This window comes from Tachyglossus aculeatus, chromosome 26, assembly GCF_015852505.1.
Source record: "Tachyglossus aculeatus isolate mTacAcu1 chromosome 26, mTacAcu1.pri, whole genome shotgun sequence".
In the NCBI taxonomy this organism is placed as follows: Eukaryota; Metazoa; Chordata; class Mammalia; order Monotremata; family Tachyglossidae; genus Tachyglossus; species Tachyglossus aculeatus.
In genome coordinates this window covers 18,833,929-18,851,102 of record NC_052091.1, presented here as the reverse complement: position 1 = coordinate 18,851,102, position 17,174 = coordinate 18,833,929, and the positions used below count along the sequence as shown (strand labels likewise).

The 17,174-nt window shown below is 46.5% G+C and overlaps 1 protein-coding gene across 1 annotated transcript in view; it reads right to left on the bottom strand.

The window, feature by feature from the left end:
• Positions 1–7,236: 7,236 nt before the first annotated feature.
• Positions 7,237–17,174, bottom strand: part of PDE8A (phosphodiesterase 8A) — a 223,458-nt gene continuing 213,520 nt past the window's right edge. Inside the window, exons 21-23 of the mRNA XM_038767010.1 lie at positions 13,195–13,362; positions 7,826–7,955; positions 7,237–7,724 (exon numbers count right to left, since the gene is read on the bottom strand). Of these exons, the coding sequence (XP_038622938.1) occupies positions 7,618–7,724; positions 7,826–7,955; positions 13,195–13,362 (405 nt within the window). The 3' untranslated portion in view covers positions 7,237–7,617. The remainder of the gene's footprint in view (positions 7,725–7,825; positions 7,956–13,194; positions 13,363–17,174) is intronic.

Below are 17,174 nucleotides of genomic sequence, written 5' to 3'. Positions count from 1 at the left end.
GTGGAAAGAGAAGAGGCTTTGGAGTCAGAGGCCATGGGTTCAAATCCCGGCTCTGCCCAATTGTCAGCTGTGTGACTTTGGGCAAGTCACTTAACTTCTCTGTGCCTCAGTTACCTCATCTGGAAAATGAGAATTGAGATGATGAGCCCCCCGTGGGACAACCCGATCACCTTGTAACCTCCCCAGCACTTAGAACAGTGCTTTGCGCATAGCAAGTGCTTAATAAACGCCATCACTACTAATCCCGGCTCCGCCGCTTTGGACAAGTCACTTACCTTCTCTGTGCCGCAGTGACCATACCTGTAAAATGGGGATTAGACTGGGAGTCCCCCGTGGGACAACCTGATCACCCTGTATCCTCCCCAGCGCTTAGAGAACAGAGCCTTGCACGTACTAAGTGCTTAACAAATGCCATCATTGTTATTATACAGTCCCTGTCCTACATGGTGCTCACAACCTCCATCCCCATTTCCCAGATGAGGGAACTGAGGCACAGGGAAGGGAAGTAACTTGCCGGAGGTCACCCAGCAGACAAGCGGTGGAGCCGGGATGGGAATCCAGGCCCTTCTGATTCCCAGGGGTCTAGCCACTAGCCCGAACTGTGCTGGACACCCACGCTGTTGCTTAGGAACGGATCTCCAATGGCCCCTTCTCCATCCTTAGCTCTCCCTCCAGCGGCCCGGCCTGCTTGTCCCGGGATTTATCTGCCCTTTCTGGAATCCGGGTTCTCTCTCCCAGGCCCGTCCTCTTTCCTTTAGGCCTTGTTGCTTCAAAAGCTTACCTTGATGTGATGCGTGATCCGGAATCATTTTTGATGCTGTAGAATCATGCGTTCACATTTAAACAACAAATCAAAATGTATCCAACAGATCTCCCTCCAATTTTCCAGACTGCTTCAACAGAAAAGTGATTTCCACCCCCAGGAAAGGTCTGACTCCTGGTGTTCTCTACATTGTGATCGTTTACGGTTTCACTGAATCCTGTATTTTACATTTTTGAAAAAGGGTAACTGCTGCCCACACACAGAAGCAGACATATGTTCACCCACATGCCCTTTCTGTTTGAATATGCCACCAATGATGATGGGATCTGAATCATGTGGGAATAAATATTATTTCTTGCTGTGCCGGTAGATTTGTCCCTTCAAAGCCCTACTGAGAGGTCACCTCCTCCGGGAGGCCTTCCCAGACTGGGCCCCCTCCTTCCCCTCCCCATCCCCCCTGCACCTGTATATATGTATGTATACTCTATTTTATTTGTACCTATTTATTCTATTTATTTTATTTTGTTAATATGTTTTGTTTTGTTGTCTGTCTCCCCCTTCTAGACTGTGAGCCAGCTGTTGGGTAGGGACCGTCTCTATACGTTACCAACTTGTACTTCCCAAGCGCTTAGTACAGTGCTCTGCACACAGGAAGCGCTCAATAAATACGATTGAGTGAGTGAGTGGTTCTCATCCCAGCTCCGCCCCTTGTCGGCCGGGTGACCTTAGGTAGGTCATTTCACTTCTCTGGGCTTCAGTCGTCTCACCTGTCGAACGGGGATTAAGGCCGTAAGCCTCACGCGGGATGCGGACGGTGTCCGACGTGATTATATATGTATATATGGTTGTACATATTTATTACTCTATTTATTTATTTATTTATTTATTTTACTTGTACATTTCTATCCTATTTATTTTATTTTGTTGGTATGTTTGCTTCTGTTCTCTGTCTCCCCCTTTTAGACTGTGAGCCCACTGTTGGGTAGGAACTGTCTCTCTGTGTTGCCAATTTGTACTTCCCAAGCGCTTAGTACAGTGCCCTGCACATAGTAAGCGCTCAATAAATACGATTGATTGATTGATTGATTGATTAGCTTGGATCTGCTCCAGCACTGAATACAGTGCCCGGCACATAGTAAGCGCTTAACAAACACCACGCTTCACAAACACACACACACATTGCTCACTGGATGCAACATAGAGAGACGGTCCCTACCCAACAGCGGGCTCACAGTCTAGAAGGGGGAGGCAGACAACAAAACAAAACATATTAACAAAATAAAATAAATAGAATGAATATGTACAAATAAAATAAATAAATAGAGCAATAAATACATACAAACACATATACATATATGTATGTATATACATAAATGATCACCAGCGCTTAGAACAGTGCTTTGCACATAGTAAGCGCTTAATAAATGCCATTATTATTATTATTACTATTAAAATGGGAATGAAGACTGTGAGCCCCCCGTGGGACAACCTGATCACCTTGCAATCTCCCCAGCGCTTAGAACGGTGCTTTGCACATAGGAAGCGCTTAATAAATGCCATCGTAATAATAATAATAATAATCACCTTGTATCCCCCCCGGCAAATACAACAGTGCTTCGCACATGCTAAGCGCTTAACAAATGCCATCGTTATTATTATTATGATCCGAGGGGTTAATACGCTTGCTGTGTGCGGAGCACTGTAGTAACCGCTTGGGAAGTCCAAGTCGGCAACATATAGAGAAGGGGGAGACAGAGAACAAAACAAGACATATTAACAAAAGAAAATAAATAGAATGAATATGTACAAATAAAATGAATGAATAGAGCAATAAATACATACAAACACACACATTATATATATATATATATATATATATATATATATATATATATATATATATATATACACATATATACATAAATGATCACCTGGAATCCCCCCCAGCAAATACAACAGTGCTTCGCACATGCTAAGCGCTTAACAAATGCCATCATTATTATTATTATTATGATCCGATAGCGCTTGGTACAGTGCTCTGCACACAGTAAGCGCTCAATAAATACGATTGAATGAATGAATGAATGAATGAATGAATGGATGCAGCACAATTTCTGTGTTGTGTATAAGACAGCCACCACCTCCAATTCCAGGTTCTTCCCGCCCCCACCTCTTTTGTGGTTCGGGAAGCTCCCATCCCATGGGAAAGCAGGGTGGAGCCCGGGCTTGGGAATCAGAGGACCTGGGTTCTAATCGCAGTCTGCTGTGTGACCCTGGGCAAGTCACTTCACTTCTCTAGGCCTCAGTTTCCTCATCTGTAAAACAGGCATAAAGGCCGGGAGGCCCACACGGGACAGGGACTGCGTCCAACCTGATCAGTCAAGCGCCTAGTACAGTGCTCTGCACATAGTAAGCGCTCAATAAATACGATTGATGATGATGATGATGATGATCAGTCGTACCCACCCCAACTCCGACTTCCCCGGCTGACCCTCCCCGGGGAAGGCCGGGTCCCGGAGCCTTTTCGACACCCACTGTTTTCCGGTTCCGATCCTCGGAGCAGAAGCGGCGTGGCTCAGCGGAAAGAGCCCGGGCTTTGGAGTCAGAGGTCGTGGGTTCGAATCCCCACTCCACCACAAGTCTGCTGTGTGACCGTGGGCAAGTCACTTTACTTCTTTGAGCCTCAGTTCCCTCATCTGTAAAAATGGGGATTAAGACTGTGAGCCCCATGTGGGACAACTTGATCACACTGTATCCCCCCCCAGCGCTTAGAATAGTGCTTTGCACATAGTAAGCGCTTAACAAATGCCATCATTATCATAGCAGGAAAGGGCCCGGACGACCCGGCTGGAGCCGGGACGCTTCTTAAAATACGGTTTATTGTTTTCTGTTGCTTCCTGTGGGCGTTTGGTTCTGGCGCTTCTGCGCCAACTGTTGCCAACTTGTCCTTCCCAAGCGCTTAGTACAGTGCTCTGCACACAGTAAGCGCTCAATAAATACGATTGATTGATTAATCAATCAATCAATCAATTAATCATATTTATTGAGCGCTTACTGTGTGCAGAGCACTGTACTAAGCACTTGGGAAGTACAAGTTCAATCAATCAATCGTATTTATTGAGCGCTTACTGTGTGCAGAGCACTGTACTAAGCGCTTGGGAAGTACAAGTTCAATCAATCAATCGTATTTATTGAGCACTTACTGTGTGCAGAGCACTGTACTAAGCGCTTGGGAAGTACAAGTTGGCAACATATAGAGACAGTCCCTATCCAACAGTGGGCTCACAGTCTAAAAAGGGGAGACAGAGAACAAAACCAAACATCCTAACAAAATAAAATAAATAGAATAGATATGTACAAGTAAAATAAACAACGTAATAAATAGGGTAATAAATATATACAAACATATATACATATATACAGGTGCTGTGGGGAAGGGAAGGAGGTAAGATGGGGGGGATGGAGAGGGGGACGAGGGGGAGAGGAAGGAAGGGGCTCAGTCTGGGAAGGCCTCCTGGAGGAGGTGAGCTCTCAGTAGGGCCTTGAAGGAAGATTGATTGATTGATTGATTGATTGATTCCCAGACAGCCGGGGTCGGAGGGCTCCGTGGTGGTCGGAAGTTCAAGGAATACGCACCGCCAAAGCGCCTTCCGCTTCACTCTAATAATAATAATAATAACCATGGTGGTATCTGTTAAGCGGCGCTTACTACGCGCCGGGCACTGGACTGACCACCGGGTTAGATACACGCTAAACAGGTCGGGCACATTCTCTGCCCCTCACCCTCTAGGAGGGACGCTGAGAAGCGGCGTGGCTCGGTGGAAAGAGCCCGGGCTTTGGAGTCAGAGGTCGTGGGTTCGAATCCCGGCACCCCCACGTGTCTGCTGTGTGACCTCGGGCAAGTCACTCAACTTCTCAGTGACCTCATCTGGAAAATGGGGATGAAGACTGCGAGCCCCACGTGGGACAAACTGATCACCTTGTATCCCCCCAGCGCTTCGAACAGTGCTTTGCACATAGTAAGCGCTTAACAAATGCCATTATTATTATTATTATTATTATTATTAATATCTATTTGCCCCCTCCTACCACTCTGCTACTACAGTGCGGCCCGCACACTTGGCTCCTCTAATGCCAACCTTCTCGCTGTACCCTCCATCTCCCCTATTTCGCCATCGACCCCCTTACCCACCTCCCGCCTCCGCCCTGGACCGCCCTCCCTTCCCAAATCCCACAGACAATGACCCTCCTTCCCTTCAGAGAGAAGCTCAGTGGAAAGAGCCCGGGCTTTGGAGTCGGAGGTCATGGGTTCAAATCCCGACCACGACACTTGTCAGCTGGGTGACTTTGGGCCTCAGTTCCCTCATCTGGAAAATGGGGATGAAGACTGGGAGCCCCCCGTGGGACAACCCGATCACCTTGTGACCTCCCCAGCACTTAGAACAGTAGTGAGTAAGCACATAGTAAGCATTTAATAAATGCCATCATTATTATTATTATTATTCTCTGGGCCTCAGTTACCTCATCTGTAAAATGGGGATGAAGACTGGGAGCCCCCGTGGGACAACCCGATCACTCTGTAACCTCCTCAGCACTTAGTAGTAAGTAAGCACATAGTAAGCACTTAATAAATGCCATTATTATTATTATTCTTATTATTATCTGGGCCTCAGTTCCCTCATCTGTAAAATAGGGATGAAGACTGTGAGCCCCCCGTGGGACAACCCGATCACCTTGTAACCTCCCCAGCACTTAGTAGTAAGTAAGCACATAGTAAGCACTTAATAAATGCCATTATTATTATTATTATTATTATTATTATTCTCTGGGCCTCAGTTCCCTCATCTGTAAAATAGGGATGAAGACTGGGAGCCCCCCGTGGGACAACCCGATCACCTTGTAACCTCCCCAGCACTTAGTAGTAAGTAAGCACATAGTAAGCGCTTAATAAATGCCATCATCATCATTATTATTATTCTCTGGGCCTCAGTTACCTCATCTGTAAAATAGGGATGAAGACTGGGAGCCCCCCGTGGGACAACCCGATCACCTTGTAACCTCCCCAGCACTTAGTAGTAAGTAAGCACATAGTAAGCGCTTAATAAATGCCATCATCATCATTATTATTATTCTCTGGGCCTCAGTTACCTCATCTGTAAAATAGGGATGAAGACTGGGAGCCCCCCGTGGGACAACCCGATCACCTTGTAACCTCCCCAGCACTTAGTAGTAAGTAAGCACATAGTAAGCGCTTAATAAATGCCATCATCATCATTATTATTATTCTCTGGGCCTCAGTTACCTCATCTGTAAAATAGGGATGAAGACTGGGAGCCCCCCGTGGGACAACCCGATCACCTTGTAACCTCTCCAGCGCTTAGAACAGTAGTGAGTAAGCACATAGTAAGCGCTTAATAAATGCCATTATTATTATTACTATTATTCTCTGGGCCTCAGTTACCTCATCTGTAAAATAGGGATGAAGACTGTGAGCCCCCCGTGGGATAACCCGATCACCTTGTAACCTCTCCAGCGCTTAGAACAGTAGTGAGTAAGCACATAGTAAGTGCTTAATAAATGCCATTATTATTATTATTATTATTATTCTCTGGGCCTCAGTTTCTGTAAAATAGGGATGAAGACTGTGAGCCCCACGTAGGACAACCTGATGACCTTGTATCCTCCCCAATGCTTCGCACATAGTAAGCGCTTAATAAAAGCCATTATTATTATTATTCAAAGCCTTAATGAAGGCCCACCTCTTCCTAGAGGCCTTCCCTGACTACGCCCCCTCCTTTCTTCTTCTCCCACTCCCTTCTGCGTCACCCTGACTTGCTCCCTTTGTTCTCCCCGGCTCCCAGCCCTTCTGTCCATATCATCATCATCAATCGTATTTATTGAGCGCTTACTATGTGCAGAGCACTGTACTAAGCGCTTGAGCACGGTACTACTATCTAATATCTGACGTTTATTTATTTCTATTAATGTCCATCTCCCACTCTAGACTCTAAGCTCACTGCGGGCAAGGAATGTCTCCGTTTATTACTGTATTGGTCTCTCCCGAGCGCTCAGTACAGCGCTCTGCCCGCAGTCAGGGCTCACTAAATACGACCGAATGAATGAATGAGGGAACCGCGGCCCAGAAGTACAGTGACTTACCCAAGGTCATACAGCAGATGCCGGAGCGGTGGCAGTGCTTGGTAGAAATACTGTAGAAAAGAAGACGGCCTTTTTTTTTCCATTTCTGGGGAATTTAATTATAAAACTTCCAGGGAGAAAATGCCGAGAGCCCCACCGCCAGTACCCCCCGAGCACGGAGGGCCTTCCAACCCCGAGTCGACGGGTGGGCCGGGACCCCCAGGACCCCGGGGTCCCCCCACCACCCGCTCCCGGAGCGGGAATACCTGGAAACGGGAGGCAAAATTCCAGCCCCGCTCCCAACCCGGGCCCGGCAGCGCGATAAAAACGTGTGGTCGTAGAGCGTTTTATATTTGCATTAGGAAAATAAAAGGTCTGTACATTGATTTATGCATATTAATGATTACAAATCCATCCGTCTCCTGGGGGGGGGGGGGCGGGGGGCAGGCTTTGGCTTTTCGGCAGCTAGAAATCCATAGAAAATATCGAACATCTAACAAAATAAATAAACCATATTTTAATCGCGGAGGGGGACGGTGGGCTTCAAAAATTCTCTTGTGTTGCCTCCGTCCGTCCGCTACCGACTTCCTCGGGGTTGGGGAGGGGGGCGAAGTCCTTCCGACGGGCCGGAGAGCGGCGTGGCCGCGCGGGCCGGGGCAGGTCCTCACGTGGCGCGGGGCACGTGTGTGTCGGGGTGGGGGGCCGGGGCCGCGCCGCTACTCGGGCGGGGGTCTCAGGGTGCGGAGCTTTTGGTCGTCCAGCCCCTTCCAGTACTTGAAGTTGTTGTCCAGGTGCTGCATCAGGTTGGGCAGGTCCGCGAACGCTGCGGAGAGGCGGGGGGACGGGGCGTCAGCCCGGGGGGCCGGACCCCCCTCCCCACGCCGGAGACGGGGGCCCGGGGGCGGGACGGGACGGGACACTCACCGTCCCAGGCGTCGAACATGTCGGTGATGAAGTAGTCGATGAAGGAGATCTGGGACTTGGGAATGCTGCACGTGTTCCTGTCGAAGACCGGCATGACCACGGGCAGGCCCTGCCGCTTCTCCTCGTCCGTCTGCGGGCCGGGACACGGGCTTCAATCCTCACCCCGCTCCTTCCCACCCCCTCGTCCCCCACCGGGGCCCGGGCCTCCCTGCTCCGCCGGCTAATCCCAATAATTACGGTATCTGCCAAGCGCTTACTAATGCTGTACTATACTGGACTTTTATATTGGACTTTACTTACTCTACTGGACTATACTTATTATACTAGACTTTTTATATTGGACTTTACTTACTATATTGTACTATACTGTACTATCCCACCCCCTCGTCCCCCACCGGGGCACCGGGCCTCCCTGCACAGCCGGCTAATCCTAATAATTACGGTATCTGCCAAGCGCTTACTAATGCTGTACTATACTGGACTTTTATATTGGACTTTACTTACTCTACTGGACTATACTTATTATACTAGACTTTTTATATTGGACTTTACTTACTATATTGTACTATAGTGTACTATCCCACCCCCTCGTCCCCCACCGGGGCCCGGGCCTCCCTGCTCCGCCGGCTAATCCCAATAATTACTGTATCTGCCAAGCGCTTACTAATGCTGTACTGTACTGGACTTTTATATTGGACTTTACTTACTCTACTGGACTGTACTTATTATACTGGACTTTTTATATTGGACTTTACTTACTATATTGTACTATACTGTACTATCCCAACCCCTCTTCCCCCACCAGGGCCCGGGCCTCCCTGCTCCGCCAGCTAATCCTAATAATTACGGTATCTGCCAAGCGCTTACGAATGCTGTACTATACTGGACTTTTATATTGGACTTTACTTACTCTACTGGACTATACTTATTATAATGGACTTTTTATATTGGACTTTACTTACTATATTGTACTATACTGTACTATCCCACCCCCTCATCCCCCACCGGGGCCCGGGCCTCCCTGCTCCACCGGCTAATCCTAATAATTACGGTATCTGCCAAGCGCTTACTAATACTGTACTATACTGGACTTTTATATTGGACTTCCCTTACTCTACTGGACTATACTTATTACACTGGACTTTTTATATTGGACTTTACTTACTCTACTGGACTTTACTTACTATATTGTACTATACTGTACTATCCCACCCCCTCATCCTCCACCGGGGCCCGGGCCTCCCTGCTCCGCCGGCTAATCCTAATAATTACGGTATCTACCCAACAACAGGGAATCATCATCATCATCATCAATCGTATTTATTGAGCGCTTACTATGTGCAGAGCACTGTACTAAGCATGTGTCTGCTAATACTGTTACATTTTCCTCTCCCAAGCACTTGGGACAGTGCTCTGCACACCGTAAGTGCCCGATAAATGCGCCTGAATGAATGGAAGGAGGAGGGGGAAGAGCTGTAGAATCCCCATTTTGCAGACGGGGGAACTGAGGCCCAGAGAATCAATCAATCGTACTTATTGAGCGCTTACTGTGTGCAGAGCACTGGACTAAGCGCTTGGGAAGTACAAGTTGGCAACATATAGAGACGGTCCCTACCCAACAGTGGGTTCACAGTCTAGAAGAGGGAGACAGACAACAAAACAAGTAGACAGGCGTCAATACCATCAGAACAAATAGAATTATAGCTATATATGCACCATTAATAAAATAAATAGAATAGTAAATATGTACAAGTAAAATAAATAGAGCAGTAAATCGCAAATAAATAGAGCAGCGGGTGGGGAATGTGTCTTTGATATTGTTCTACTGTCCTCTCCCAACCACTTAGTACAGTGTTCCACATACAGAAAGTACTCAATAAATATGACTGACTGACTAATGTCTGTCTTCCCCACTAGACCGCAAGCTCACTGTGGGCAGGGAATGTGGCTTCTCTACTGTTTCACTGTCTTCGTTCTCTGTCTCCCCCTTCTAGACTGTGAGCCCGCTGTTGGGTAGGGACTGTCTCTATATGTTGCCAACTTGGACTTCCATATGTATATATATTTGTACAAATTTATTACTCTATTTATTTATTTATTTTACTTGTTCATATCTATTCCATTTATTTTATTTTGTTAGTATGTTTCGTTTTGTTCTCTGTCTGCCCCTTTTAGACTGTAAGCCCACTGCTGGGTAGGGACTGTCTCTACATGTTGCCAACTTGGACTTCCCAAGCGCTTAGTACAGTGCTCTGCACACAGTAAGCACTCAATAAGTACGATTGATTGATTGATTGATTAGTGCAGTGCTCTGCACACAGTAAGCGCTCAATAAACACATCTGACTGATTGATTGATTGATTCTCTTAAGTGCTTAGCATAATACTAAGCACTTCCCCCTCCCCTCCTCCCATCCCCTCCCCACAGGACCTGTACATATGTATATATGTTTGTACGTATTTATTACTCTATTTATTTATTTACTTGATTTGTACATATTTATTCTATTTATTTTATTTTGTTAATATGTTTGGTTTTGTTCTCTGTCTCCCCCCGTCTAGACTGTGAGCCCACTGTTGGGTAGGGACCGTCTCTATATGTTGCCAACTTGGACTTCCCAAGCGCTTAGTCCAGTGCTCTGCACACAGTAAGCGCTCAATAAATATGATTGAATGAATGAATGAATGAATACTACTACTACTACTACTACTACTACTAATAATAATAATGATGGCAATTATAAGCGCTTACTATGTGCAAAGCACTGTTCTAAGCGCTGGGGAGGTTACAAGGTGATCAGGTTGTCCCACGGGGGGCTCAGTCTTAATCCCCATTTTACAGATGAGGTAACTTAGGCCGAGAGAAGTGAAGTGACTTGCCCAAAGTCACACAGCTGACAATTGGAGGAGCTGGGTTTCGAACCCATGACCTCTGACTCCCAAGCCCGTGCTCTTTCCACTGAGCCACACTGCTTCTCTACTACTACTACTACTACTACTAATGCTGTTGGGTAGGGACCATCTCTATATGTTGCCAACTTGTTCTTCCCAAGCGCTTAGTCCAGTGCTCTGCACACAGTAAGCGCTCAATAGATCCGATTGAATGAATGAATGAACGAATGAATAATAAAGATGGCTTTTGTTAAGCGCTTACCATGTGCCAAGCGTGCTCCACACACAGAGAGCGCTCAATAAATACGACTGACTGACTAATGTCTGTCTCCCCCCAGCACAGAATATAAGCTCACTGTGGGCAGTGAATGTGTCTGCTTATTGTTTTAGTGTCCTCTCCCAGAAGCTCAGTACAGTGTTCCACACACAGCGGGTACTCATAACTGACGCATACAGCAGGTACTCATAAATACGGCCGACTGACTAATAAATAACATTTATTATTATTATTTCATAAATACGGCCGACTGACTAATAAATAATATTTATTATTATTATTATTATCGCCTGTATATATGTCTGTACATATTTATTACTCTATTTATTTATTTATTTTACTTGTACATATCTATTCTATGTATTTTATTTTGTTAGTATGTTTGGTTTTGTTCTCTGTCTCCCCCTTTTAGACTGTGAGCCCACTGGTGGGTAGGGACTGTCTCTAGATGCTGCCAACTTGGACTTCCCAAGCACTTAGTCCAGTGCTCTGCACGCAGTAAGCGCTCAATAAATACGATTGATTGATTGATAATGTCTGCTTCCCCGCCTAGACTGTAAGCTCACTGTGGGCAGGGAAAGTGTCCTTTATATCGTTCCACCGTCCTCTCCCAAGCGCTTAGTACAGTGCTTCGCACCCAGCAAGTGTTCAATCAATACAACTGACTGACTGATGCCCCTCTCCCCAGCTAGATGGTCAGCTGGTCTCCCCCACATCTTACCTCCTTCCCCTCCCCAAAGCACCTGTATATACGTATATATGTTTGTACATATTTATTATTCTATTTATTTTACTTGCACATATCTATTCTATTTATTTTATTTTGTTAGTATGTTTGGTTTTGTTCTCCGTCTCCCCCTTCTAGACTGTGAGCCCACTGTTGGGTAGGGATCGTCTCTATATGTTCCCAACTTGGACTTTCCAAGCGCTTAGTCCAGTGCTCTGCACACAGTAAGTGCTCAATAAATACGATTGATTGATTGAATGAATGAATGAATGAATAATAAAGATGGCTTTTGTTAAGTGCTTACCACGTGCCAAGCGTGCTCGACACACAGAAAGCGCTCAATAAATACGACTGACTAATGTTGTCTCCCCCAGGCATAGAATATAAGCTCACTGTGGGCAGCGAATGTGTCCGTTTATTGTTTTAGCGTCCTCTCCCAGAAGCTCAGTACAGTGTTCCGCACACGGCGGGCACTCATAACTGACGCACACAGCAGGTATTCGTAAATACGGCCGACGGACTAATAAATAATATTTATTATTATTATTATTTCATAAATACGGCCGACTGACAAATAATATTTATTATTATTATTATCGCCTATATATATTTATATATGTTTGTACAGATTTATTACTCTATTTATTTTACTTGTACCTATCTATTCTATTTATTTTATTTTGTTAGTATGTTTGGTTTTGTTGCCCGTTTCCCCCCTTTTAGACTGTGAGCCCGCTGTTGGGTAGGGACCGTCTCTATATGTTGCCATCTTGGACTTCCCAAGAGCTTAGTCCAGTGCTCTGCACACAGTAAGCGCTCAATAAATACGATTGATTGATAATGTCTGCTTCCCCGCCTAGGCTGTAAGCTCACTGTGGGCATGGAAAGTGTCTTTTATATCGTTCCACCATCCTCTCCCAAGCGCTTAGTACAGTGCTCCGCACCCAGCAAGCGCTCAATCAATACGACAGACTAACGCCCCTCATCCCCGCCAGATCGTCAGCTGGTCTCCCCCCGCATCTTACCTCCTTCCCTTCCCCTTATCGCCTGTATATATGTATATACATATTTATTACTCTATTTATTTATTTTACTTGTACATATCTATTCTATTTATTTTATTTTGTTAGTATGTTTGGTTTTGTTCTCTGTCTCCCCCTTCTAGACTGTGAGCCCGCTGCTGGGTAGGGCCCGTCTCTCTATGTTGCCAACTTGGACTTCCCAAGCGCTTAGTCCAGTGCTCTGCACACAGTAAGCGCTCAATCAATACGATTGATTGACTGATTGATTCCCAAGCGCTTAGTCCAGTGCTCTGCACACAGTAAGCGCTCAATGGTTGATTGATTGGGGAATGTATCCGCGCACTGTCTGGTCACCCTCTCCGCACGCAGCGGACGCTGAGCAGGTAGGATCGCCCATGGCGGGATGGGGGTCCCCCCCCCGAAGGGGGGCCGGTGGGGGTCCGCGGCCTCACCTGGGCGAAGTACTCCTCGGAGATGCGCCCCGCCCACTCGACGCACTGGTCCAGCGGGCGGCAGGGGTTGGACACGTCCGCGCACTTGATGAGCATCCGCTTGATGAGGGTCCGGTTCTCGGGGGACGAGAGCAGGCTCTTCACCGACTCCCCGTCTCCGCCGCTGCCCTGCGCACGACGGGCAGAGCCGGGCCTCAGTGGGCCGAGCCTCCCGGGGACGGGGGGTCCGCGCTGGCCGGGACCCCCACGTTTCTCTCAGTCTTCCCCGGATCCCCTTGGACGACAGACCCGGGCTGGTCGTTGCTTCCTACCTCCTACTGTCCTCCTTCCTTCCCTCCCTCCTTCCGGACAGACGGGGTGGATTCATTCGTTCATTCACTCGGTCGTATTTATTGAGCGCTTACTGTGTGCAGAGCACTGGACTGCCCACTGTTGGGTAGGGACCGTCTCTCTATGTTGCCAACTTGTACTTCCCAAGCGCTTAGTCCGGTGCTCTGCACACAGTAAGCGCTCAATAAATACGATTGATGATGATGATGGTTGGACTAAGCGCTTGGGAAGCACAAAGATGACGATGTGCATCTAGCTTTACTTCTATTCATTCTGATTCATTCATTCATTCGATCGTATTTATTGAGCACTTACTGCGTGCAGAGCACTGGACTGCCCACTGTTGGGTAGGGACCGTCTCTATATGTTGCCAACTTGTACTTCCCAAGCGCTTAGAAAAGTGCTCTGCACACAGTAAGCGCTCAATAAATACGATTGACGATGATGATGGATGGACTAAGCGCTTGGGAAGTACAAAGATGACGATGATGTGCATCTAGCTTTACTTCTATTCATTCTGATTCATTCATTCATTCAATCGTATTTATTGAGCACTGACTGTGTGCAGAGCACTGGACTGCCCACTGTTGGGTAGGGACCATCTCTCTATGTTGCCAACTTGTACTTCCCAAGCGCTTAGTCCGGTGCTCTGCACACAGTAAGCGCTCAATAAATACGACTGATGATGATGATGGTTGGACTAAGCGCTTGGGAAGCACAAAGATGACGATGACGTGCATCTAGCTTTACTTCTATTCATTCTGATTCATTCATTCATTCGATCGTATTTATTGAGTGCTTACTGTGTGCAGAGCACTGGACTGCCCACTGTTGGGTAGGGACTGTCTCTATATGTTGCCAACTTGTACTTCCCAAGCGCTTAGTACGGTGCTCTGCACACAGTAAGCGCTCAATAAATACGACTGATGATGGACTACGCGCTTGGGAAGCACAAAGATGACGATGATGTGCATCTAGCTTTACTTCTATTTATCCTGATTCATTCATTCATTTGATCGTATTTATTGAGCGCTTACTGTGTGCAGAGCACTGGACTAAGCGCTTGGGAAGTACAAAGGTGACGATGATGTGCATCTAGCTTTATTTCTATTTATTCATTCATTCAATCGTATTTATTGAGCGCTTACTGTGTGCAGAGCACTGGACTAAGCACTTGGGAAGTACAAGGATGACGATGATGTGCATCTAGCTTTACTTTTATTTATTCTGAGTCATTCATTCATTCAACTGTATTTATTGAGCGCTTACTGTGTGCAGAGCACTGGACTGCCCACTGTTGGGTAGGGACTGTCTCTCTATGTTGCCAGCTTGCACTTCCCAAGTGCTTAGTCCAGTGCTCTGCACACAGTAAGCGCTCAATAAATACGATTGACGATGATGATGGATGGACTAAGCGCTTGGGAAGCACAAAGATGACGATGATGTGCATCTAGCTTTACTTCTACCCTTTCTGATTCATTCATTCATTCGATCGTATTTATTGAGCGCTTACTGTGTGCAGAGCACTGGACTAAGCGCTTGGGAAGTACAAAGATGACGATGATGTGCATCTTCCTTTACTTCTATTTATTCATTCAATCGTATTTATTGAGCGCTTACTGTGTGCAGAGCACTGGACTAAGCGCTTGGGAAGTACAAAGATGACGATGATGTGCATCTAGCTTTACTTCTATTTATTCTGATTCATTCATTCATTCAATCGTATATATTGAGCGCTTACTGTGTGCAGAGCACTGGACTAAGCGCTTGGGAAGTACAAAGATGATGATGATGTGCATCTAGCTTTACTTCTATTTATTCATTCATTCAATCGTATTTATTGAGCGCTTACCGTGTGCAGAGCACTGGACTAGGCACTTGGGAAATACAAAGGTGACGATGATGGGCATCTAGCTTTACTTCTATTTATTCTGATTCATTCATTCATTCAATCGTATTTATTGAGCGCTTACTGTGTGCAGAGCACTGGACTAAGCGCTTGGGAAGTACAAAGGTGACGATGATGTGCATCTAGCTCTACTTCTATTTATTCATTCATTCAATCGTATTTATTGAGCGCTTACTGTGTGCACAGCATTTACTAAGCGCTTGGGAAGTACAAAGATGATGATGATGTGCATCTAGCTTTACTTCTATTTATTCTGATTCATTCATTCATTCAATCGTATCTATTGAGCGCTTACTGTGTGCAGAGCACTGGACTAAGCGCTTGGGAAGTACAAAGATGATGATGATGTGGATGGGGATCGGATGCTCACGACGCACCTACCTTCCTTTCCTTTTCTCTCTCTCTCTCACGTTCAGACATGCCTTTCCTTCCTTCCCTCCCTCTTTTCCTTCTTCCCTCTTTTCCTTCTTCCCTCTTTTCCTTCTTCCCTCTCCTCCTTTCATCCCTCCCTGTCTCCCTTCCCCGGAAAAGAAGCACCCAATGATGCCTGTTTTTCAGAGACCGGGAAGTGGCCCCCGGGGAGCTTTATCGACCCATCAGTGGTATTTCGGAGCGCTTACTGTGTGCGCGGCACTGTACTAAGTGCTTGGGAGAGTCCACTCCAACAGAATGGGCAGACACCTTCCTTGCCCAGAGCAAGCTCACAGTTTGCAGAGCCCGGGCCCGGATTCAGAAGGTCATGAGTTCTAATCCCGTGACTTGGGGCTAGTCACTTAATTTATCTGGGCCTCAGTTCCCTCATCTGTAAAATGGGGATGAAGGCTGCCTCAGTTCCCTCATCTATAAAATGGGAATGAAGACTAGCTGAGTTCCCCCATCTGTAAAATGGAGATGAAGACTAGCTCAGTTCCCTCATCTGTAAAATGGGGATGAAGGCTGCCTCAGTTCCCTCATCTGTAAAATGGGGATGAAGACTGCCTCAGTTCCCTCATCCGTAAAATGGGGATAAAGACCAGCTCAGCTCCCTCATCTGTAAAATGGAGATGAAGACTGCCTCAGTTCCCTCATCTGTAAAATGGGGATGAAGATTAGCTCAGTTCTCTCATCTGTAAAATGGAGATGAAGACTGCCTCAGTTCCCTCATCTGTAAAATGGGGATGAAGACTGCCTCAGTTCCCTCATCTGTAAAATGGGGATGAAGACTGCCTCAGTTCCCTCATCTGTAAACTGGGAATGAAGATTAGCTCAGTTCCCTCATCTGTAAAATGGAGATAAAGACTAGCTCAGTTCCCTCATCTGTAAAATGGAGATGAAGACTACCTCAGTTCCCTCATCTGTACAATGGGGACGAAGACTGCCTCAGTTCCCTCATCTGTACAATGGGGACGAAGACTGCCTCAGTTCCCTCATCTGTAAAATGGGGATGCAGACTAGCTCAGTTCCCTCATCTCTAAAATGGAGATGAAGACTGCCTCAGTTCCCTCATCTGTAACATGGGAATGAAGACTAGCTCAGTTCCCTCATCTGTAAAATGGAGATGAAGACTGCCTCAGTTCCCTCATCTGTAACATGGGAATGAAGACTAGCTCAGTTCCCTCATCTGCAAAATGGGGATGAAGACTGTGAGCCCCACGTGGGATTATCTTGTATCTACCCCAGAGCTTTGGACAGTGCCTGGCCCATAGTAAGCGGTTAACAAATACTATTATCATTATTAAAAACCTTAGGAAACGTGTCCCAG